A 9,210-nucleotide genomic window follows, 5' to 3' on the forward strand; every position below is an offset into this window, starting at 1 on the left:
TTTTTTTTATTCTCATTTACAACACTGTAAGGCATTTGAAAATATTGAGATAAATATAAACAACAAAATAACAAATTAGTTACGAAACATTTGGAAACGTAATGTAGCCTAAACCTAACAACCTAAAAATTTTAAAAAAAAAGGGAAAGAAAGAAATTGTGGGGTCTTTATAGATTTTGCTTTGTGGATGAAATACTTGGCTAAAATGAGCAAAACATTAATCATTGGATATAGTTTCGTGTTCACTATAACTATAACAAAATAATATCCTTATCATTTAAAGTAGTAACAAATCTGTATTTTCTATTTAACCATTCTATCAAGTCCAGAACAACAGAGTATGTTTGTTTTGGGTTGAACTGGGTATTATGGAATTTGGTTCTCAGTTGGGATATTTGTTGTAGGCTTGTATCGATAAAATGAATTCTCCAAGGGACCTTAATATACACACAATAATATATAAACAATAATAATTGCCTTTACATTCAGTAGCACAAAATTCATGAGGGTAAATAAGTAAACAAACGTAACTTGGATGAATAGCTAACCACAACACACACGTATGAAGCAACGCTGTGCTAAGGGTGTCGACATAGCAACTTAGCTAACTTACGCTAACTCCTGCACGCAACTAATATGTGAACATTTCGCTATAACCACAGCACACTTTGCCTAGACAGTTAAATAAAAGCACATTACCTTCAAACGTTGACAAATAACATTAACCAGTGATGTAAAAGTGAACGGCGATGTCACAAGCGCTCCGCTAAGACAAGCGTCAACCGCGTCTCATTCAAAACACAAATGTCAGCTCTGCTATTGGTCCAGTCTTCTTCGTCTATTATGGCGTGCGGTGTTGACGCCGTCCGTGAGAAAACGTACCAGCGCCCCCCTCAGGACAGTGATGTCAGTGATGTATACCCCTCTTGCTGCTCAGGGACATTATGAGCTACAATCATTTTTAATTAGTTTTACTTATTGTCAAAGTTTTTATTTACAATATTAGGTGTGTTGAAAGTTTTATTGGATACATTATATTTGAATATTGCATTTATACATTTGTAGCAGGCATGGAAGCCAAAAACAGAATGAAACAAAACAAAAGAAAACAGGTATTTGTCAGCTGTTGTTTACAAGGGTGTGAAGATCATACACAGCCAGCATGCCACAGTGAGGAGTCATTAGTGAAAAGGGTGTGAGCCTTTCCATCGCTCCCACGGTGCAACAACAAGTGCTTAAAAATTATGACGTGAATAGTTTTGATTTATTAATCAAGTTTAATACAAAAAAAATATGGAATCTGTCTTCCGTCTCATTCATGTAACCTCAGATGATCAGAGTAACAAATTATTGTTGACGATTGTTAAAGATGTTATCGTGAATGTTTATATGATGTTGCCGTCGTCGTCTCATGTTGCAGAATTCGGTTGCTGCAACAGATAAGAATCCAAACCCTTAATAAAAAACATATTCCTCGAATGACAGTACAGCGAAAGTGCTTTGGCTGACAACAAATATAAAATGAAGACATGACATTACATTTAAAACCGGTTTGGTGACGATTTATACAATGGATAAAATGTTTTATATTGCCTTTGTCTTCTTTACTCCACCTTATCTCGACTTGACAAAACTACTTAAATAGAACTAAAGCTGAAAAGTGATTTATCGTCATGAAAAGAAAAGAAAACAAGAACAGGCAGAAAAGGAAAATAAATACACAATTTACACACACATCTGTCAGGTGTAAAATAACCTGGAAATGTTGAGGTGGAGAAGAATTTACAGACTTATTTTTGTGCGAGATGTGACCCTTTTCATGAAAAAGTTTCTTACATGGAGGCAATCTGGCTCTCAACAGGTCGGACCTGCAGGACCTCAGCAAAGTCCTGTCCAAACCAGCAGGTGATGTCAGCTGTGTCCAGGGTGAAGAAGAAGAGTCTGTCCCTGCAGCGTGTCCTCCTGTACACTGACCGTGGGTCTGCTGACAGAACCCCTCTGATGGCAGCAGCAGCCTCTTCTGGACTGCGCAGAAACTTGAACCTGGGTCTCTCACTTTCAAAGGGTCCTGTGTGGCATATGATTTTTTTTTTTCAGTAATGAATGACTGCTTTCATATTTAACACTGCCACAACAGCCCCCTCTTGTGGAGGGAATTAAACAGTCCAGCAAAAAGTATCCCAAGTAGTAACAGTCTTACCTGGTATATGTGCAGGAAGGAATTCTGCTAGCTCCCTCTCAGCATGAGGAGTGAAGCGTACCTCCAGACTGGAGACAGGAGGCTCCCTGATCCAGCCAGCAATGCTACTGTAGGCATCCTCTCCATAGCAGGGGCGGTCCACTGATGACTCTGAAGGTTTGCTCAATGAAGAGTCTGAAACTTGGTCCTCACTTTGGCAAAGGTCACGATGGGACACATATGTCCTGACCTCCTCCAGAACAGTGTGCAGGTCACCAACACCGGGTGAATCTACCGGAGCGATCTCACCTGCAGATTTGTCTTTTAAGAACTGAATCTCAGACTGAGTGTCTGAGATATCGTGGATGTTTGAGAGCTTTGACTCCTCCATTGCAGTTTCAGTTGGTCGGTGTGTTTTTAGGTCGTACGTCTCCACATCCATACGAGTCCTGGACTGAGGAGAGTCGTACTCGGGGATGTAGGGTTTGATGTCAAGTACTGGGGTTCCTTCAATCATGTCGATGTCTAACAAATGCACTGTATCACCTAAAATGTATGTGAAAAATCTTATCAATAACAGCCAAAGCATTTAGAGTTTCATCTATAGATATATTTACAGTCTGCCTAATCAGAGCAATGATCCACAAAAAAATATTACTCACCTACAATTCTATCGAGTTTAGCCAGAGTCAAACCCAAGGCATTTGGTCGATGTGGACTGCGTGTGGAGTACACACCAACTCTCTGACCGTTCAGTCTAGGAGGCTTCACTTTAGCTTTGGAGCTCAGGTGTCCATTTTTGTGAAAGAGAAAGATGATCCTGTGAACACAGAAAACAGGGAAGTCATGACATGAAGAGTGGATTAAAAAAAAGGTCATATGTCAAATGTCATATCCAGTCACTGACTCTCAGTTTTGTCTTTAAAATGTAAAGCTGATCTGTAATGCCTTTAAAACAATATCAGTTTTCACAGCCGAAAACACAAAATTCAGCTTAGAAACATGGCTAGTTTAATTCAGCATATCTAAATTATTATGTCAGGTTCCCAGCTTTCACAAATGCTTCTAGGATGTACATGTTTAAGAAATATGTCCATAAACCCAATATGTGCAACTCCTGAAATCTGAAATTAAATGATGAAATAAAAAGTATCAGCTTTATATGGTGACCAGTCTAATATTTTTCTTTTTGAGTCACTATTGAGTTGTCAGGAAAATACTCTTACCAAACATAAGAGTATTGCTCCAGTCCTACCAGAGCATGCTGCGGGTTAGTGAAAACACTCTGCTGGATGCGCAGTTCTCCTCGCGAGGGTCCACAAATGGTGGGCTGCCTGGGTGTCCCGTTTTTTGCGGAGAAACAGGAAGTGATGTAACCGATCGGGACCGTCTGGATGCTTCCTGGAAAGTAACAGGCGACAACGTCAGCGACAGAGAAATAGCACAAATGCAAATGTGTGTTTGCTGTAGTTGTAGTTGTACTGACATTTTATTTATCCGAAATTCAGAAAACAGCTGTTATCACCTTGCTCTAAGGCTGACTGTGATGATGATGATGATGATGATGATAATAAAGGTGAAGGTGAAGGTGGTGTCTGGTTTTTCTCTCCTTCACCAATCTTTGACACAGCAGACTGAATGGATACCATGTGTTTGCGATGGGCTCGAACTGCACTGTCCAACATGTGCCTTTTGGGAGAAGAGATAAAATAAAATAAAATTACATTATTATTATTACACTTTACAATAACGAATTAATGCATTTTTTATTTCATATGTTGAACAGTTGCAAAATAACAGGTAAATAAACAGATTTAACTTAATTGTTCTGTGTCTAAAAGTAGTAACTCTCTCAGCTTTAAAATGCAGTTTGTCCATTAGGGCTTCCGTAGAAACATGGCAGTGCAAGATGGCAGCCTCCATAAAGCAAAGCCTTGATTAAATGTGTATATAAAAGGCTAAGGCTGTGAAAAAACAAGTGATTATACACACACTTAAGTGTAGTGTAATCAATTTATCTCTTTTAACTCGTAAATGTTACACACTGTCCCTTGAAGCTAATGTTGGATATTGTGCTATAGTAGAGTAGTAGTAAACGTTGTGTCGACGGTACTTATCATTGTTTACATTACAACTGCTTCAAAACATCGACTTAATAAAATCGGCAGGTCATAAAATATCAATACAACAGACATAGAAAAGAAGAATCACGACTTTAAACGAGGAACAGGATTAAATAACCAAACCAATACAGCATATGAGATGCAGGTACGGTACATAGAATCATGGAAGGCTTTCTGGTTAAAAAAACAACAACAGGGTACTGTAAGCACATATAAAATGAGGAAATAAGCAACAATTGAAAACGATTTATTAACTCAGTGACCAGGAATCGACCGTGCATGTTAAACCTGCTTAGTTTGTTATTATTGTTATTAACGTACCTCAGGTTCTTGATTTCTTTCCTCATTACAGAAACCTGCTGTTTCAGGTTAGTGAAGCTCTCACTACAACAGTCACACACGGGACTCATCTTTGTGACAACAATGAGTAATAATAACACAATCTTAACAAATCAAGTTTGTTTGAACCAGCTGCTCCGGCTACACCACTGTCTAACGACACACGTGGGAGTCGAGGAGTCTCCCAATGCGGAAGTAATGATATATAGTTGGTCAACCAAAGGTGTTTCACGTGAGAAGATTGTGACCGTGAACGCCTCTGCGGTGTCGTGTTGTTTATTTTATCTTTGTCATATTCTGAATTTTCTATGTTAGTTTAACGTGTGTGTGTGCTACATAACAAAACATAAATGTAGCAAAACACGAACTGTTCAGTCGTTGTTGGCCATTGCTTGTTTACTATCAGCAGGGGGCAGCAAAGAGTGATTTCATCTCCTGTTTTTGAATGGAACTTTATTTATAAAACAGAACAAGTCACATGTTTTGTTCGACAGCAAAAGTGGTTCCCATGACTGGGGGTTAGGAACCCAAAAATAATTGGAAATAATAATATTTTAGCCATAAGTGTGACAAAACTAGTTTAATCAAATGCAGGAGTTTAAAAAAATGCATTTGAGAACAGAAAAACAAGGGGAATGATGTTACAATTAATGTTACAGTAAAATGGTTCACCCTGCTGCATGATGAGCACTTAGGAGTATACTCTACAGAAAATACTAGTGTTAGTTGTACTGATAGTACTTTTTAATTAACTGATTATAGGAATTACTTTTTTAATGTAATTATCTTTACACTGTGAATTGTTACTTTACTGAAATAAAGGATCGGGTAAAACAACAACAACAACAAAAACAGTCAGATGCAACATTGACAGATATTTGTGCCTTAGAAAATAAGGCACAAATTGCATTAATGAACCAAATATGTACTATACTTTTCTTATTTGGCTGAAGAGAACAGAAAAATGTTAATGTGTTTACATTTATCAAGAGCAAAATTGGTCCATATCTGTGTCCACTGGGTGGAATTCCTCCTTATAATTCCTGTTAAAGCGCTAATCTCTGTGTGGGAAATCACCCAATAAACTGATAAATCAAATGTTTACATATTTGTTACATTTACTCATAATAATGACCATAGTCAGATTATGTAAGCAGTGTATTTTATTTGGTCGAAAAAAAACAACAACTTTGACACAATTCAAATTCAAATTGATCCACAATTAAAAGCACATCATTAACATTGACTTATTCACTTTTAAAGTACAAAATGCAACTTGTGAACTTTGTAGTAAAGCACAAACAAAGAATAAATAAGCAAACAGAATACGTACATTATTTTTTTTTTCAACGAAGCAATGCATACGTTTTACGTTTACTCAGACACAAACTGACAGCGCTATGAGGTGGCATTAGAAAAACAGGTTTTCACAAATTAGACTGAATTCCTTGGGAAATATTCTTGCGGGGGAGGTTGAGTGGACAAAGATGGAATTGAGAAGATTTTGTTTTGTTCAGGTACGTTGAGCAATGGAATCTCTGTCAGATCTAAAATAAAAATAAGAAATAAAATTAGACAGTATGCAGTTGATGATTATTCAAGGTTTCAAATGAGTGCATGCGTTGTTGTGCTCCCACACTAGTTATACGTACCTTCAACAGCTGATTTGTCTTGCAGTGGAATGAGGTCTTCCTCCTCGTCTGGTCCCACATCCTCAATCAGGACCTGGTCAAATGCATCCCTCTCTCGTGGCTCTGTGTAGAGGGTATCTACTTGGGGAGAAGCAGCAGCAGCAGCAGCAGCTGGGATAGAGGCTTGGGACAGAACTGGATCTGGAGCTGGATTTTGGACAGGAAATGCAGCTGCATCAGGAACATCAAGAGCAGGAGGTGGAGCAGGAGCAGGAGCTGAGAGGGAAACAGGAGCTGGAGTCTGGTTAGGTGGCGCTGGAGGAGTCAGAAAAGGAGCAAGGTCAGCAATTTGGACGGATCCAAAAACGGGTGTAGAAGCAGGGGCAGCAGGAGCAGACTGTGGCTGCAATTCCAGTTTGTCACCACTTTCAGCAACGAGTAACGGGGTCAGGGATCCTGGTGTTTGTTCTGAGATGATCCCCACAGGTTCGGTCACCACAGGTTCGGGCACCGCCACCATCACCACTGCTGCAGGTGATTCCTGAGCGAGCGTCGACTCTCCCTGGATGACAGGCAGCGTCTTCGCTGTGGGCTCAGTCTTCCTGGGCCTCCCTCTCTTTTTTGTGCCACTCTTCTCATCGCCCCTTGATCTTTTCCTCTGGCTCTCCACCCTGGAAGAGCACAACAGTTGTCATCAAGGCCAACAAAAAAAAAAACGTACTTCTGCAAAGCTAATAGTACAAAGTCCTTGACCTGGCTCTGGGGCGTCAACAGAAACACCAGAGCAACCTTTGGTTTGCTCTATATTCAATATCAACAAGAGGAGTGATAAACTAAACTAAAGCTACGTTTATTAACTGTTCTGCAAAGTACATTATAATAATAATTAAGCTCATCGGCTTTAATAATGCTAATGAAACATCTGTGTCTAAAAAAGATGAGCATAAAGCATGAGTTTTTCCATAAATTTACCCCAAAACCCACTGGTTAGTTTCCTTCTGTTCTGCTTCAGCCTTCCTCTTCCTGAGAAGATCCCGGTCTCGTAATCGGCGGCGGATCCCACCTTTCAAACGAAGGAAGGAAACAAATGCAGCATTTAACTCAAAGACACTCAAAGGGTTGTGGTTGATATGCACGACTGACTAACGTAGGCGACTGAGGATATAAAGACATCTTACAGCTACACGTAAACAAGTCACTGACACAAATATTACACATTTGGCTTTAAAACGAATAACAAAGACACATTTGCATTTCAGTTGTACAATGTAAATATGTCTTTGTCTGAGTTGACCTAAAGACACCGCTCATTCACACACACAAAAAAACACAGCAGACGTTGCAAATGTTACCTTGGTCCTCATTTGGATTCTGAAAATCCGCCTCTTGCTTCTCTTGTTGCAATGTGTCGTCCATTCTTAGTCCAACTATGAATGAATTTGGCTCATTGAAGGGCGCGCAAAAAAAAAGCACAAGCAAAGAAGTCAGAATAACTTCTGACTGTTTTCTATTCCCACCCCTAAATGAATTATCTGGTTAACCATTACCGCCGTGTGGGAAGAGTGGTTGCAGCTTTGGCCTTATCGTATTTGTAAAGCTGGAGGAGTTGGCACAACAGAGGAAGGAAAATAAGAAGAGTGGAGCAAGTTGTGTTGGGCAGTGGAAAACTTCAAATGTTTAAAAATGTTAAAGTAACAAAAAAGAAAAATCTGCATAATAAAACTTATGTTTCTGTGTTGGAGGCAAATTTACTTTGACTGAGTCGGTCAATTATTTCATTTTTAGACTGACAAATATTACTATAAACAGAGCTCCGTGTGTGATAAGGTTGAATTCCAAAGCCCACAAAGTGTTGCTTTCTGCACAAATACCGTGCAACAATAACAACCAACACACAGAATGTGTCTTTCTAGTAAAGAATATGTCAAACTCTGTACACATTTGATGGCTGAATACCAAGATATAAAATCCTGTCTTCAGCTTCAGTCGGAGGGGCATACCCGTCTTATCTCACAGATGGAGAGCTGCTCGGTTGGGGCGTGCTCTCAATCTTCTCACAGCACATTGAGCTCTGATGTGTGTATTTGAGCCACTCAGCGAGCGAAGCTGTCCAGCAGAGTAAATAACACTCGGCTGCTTATTGCCTCCCGAACACTGCAGCGGGAAACGTTGGAGTGTCACCCTGTTGTTGTAAATATACTTGCTTCTGTGCAGAAATAACTTCTACTACTAATAATAATATATATAATATCATAATAATAATAATAACAGGGGGCCAGTTGTTCAAAGGTAATCTGATTGGATTTTTGGTTATAGGATTGGATCAAATCTGGAAAATGGGATTCTGAAATTGGATCATGTAATCCAATTATAGTTTGGAAATGGATCAAACCATCAGTTTGTGGTATTCAAAACTTTTCAGTAGAATTTGGATAACTTTGATCCAAAAAATTAGTGTATATACTTTTATTTATATTTTGCACTTGACTTGTTTGTGATCAAGTGACATAGGCTATACCAATTAAGCCTTTCAGTATAGTAAAGTAAAACTAAAAATGATCATGTCCCCATGAAATAATCCCCCCAAACAGATTTCAATAACTTTTTGATTTTTAAACTGTCAAAAATAATTTAGAACAATTGCATCCCTAACTACACGTCCAGTCAGTCCGTCATTCTGACTGGTCTGGTTCTTCAACACGCTCAGGTGCATCGTAAAAGGGTCATGAAAGAAATTATGAATGGAAGTGGATGTTTATGTTTAGCGTTTCGTCTCAAAATAAACACGTAAAAGTGACCCAATGATGGCTCTTCTACCTGTTCTTTACATAGCTGGTAATCCGGATTTGGTCATCTTGAAAACTGTGTAGCTGGATCAGGGTGATCCAATCTAATGTTGCTCTAAAAAACCGACTTAAAAGTAAGACAGATTACCTGA

The 9,210-nt window shown here is 39.0% G+C and overlaps 1 protein-coding gene across 1 annotated transcript; it reads right to left on the bottom strand.

The window, feature by feature from the left end:
* Positions 1–1,832: 1,832 nt before the first annotated feature.
* On the bottom strand, positions 1,833–4,712 carry trmo (tRNA methyltransferase O; the record flags this gene model as incomplete). The annotated part of the gene is made up of 6 exons (XM_083909381.1): positions 1,833–2,068; positions 2,201–2,725; positions 2,842–2,999; positions 3,406–3,580; positions 3,705–3,868; positions 4,624–4,712. The coding sequence occupies 6 exons, from the start codon at positions 4,710–4,712 to the stop codon at positions 1,833–1,835; spliced, it is 1,347 nt and encodes a 448-aa protein (XP_083765507.1).
* Positions 4,713–9,210: the final 4,498 nt, after the last annotated feature.

This window comes from Microchirus variegatus (assembly GCF_963457635.1).
Source record: "Microchirus variegatus genome assembly, chromosome: 23".
NCBI classification, from domain to species: Eukaryota; Metazoa; Chordata; class Actinopteri; order Pleuronectiformes; family Soleidae; genus Microchirus; species Microchirus variegatus.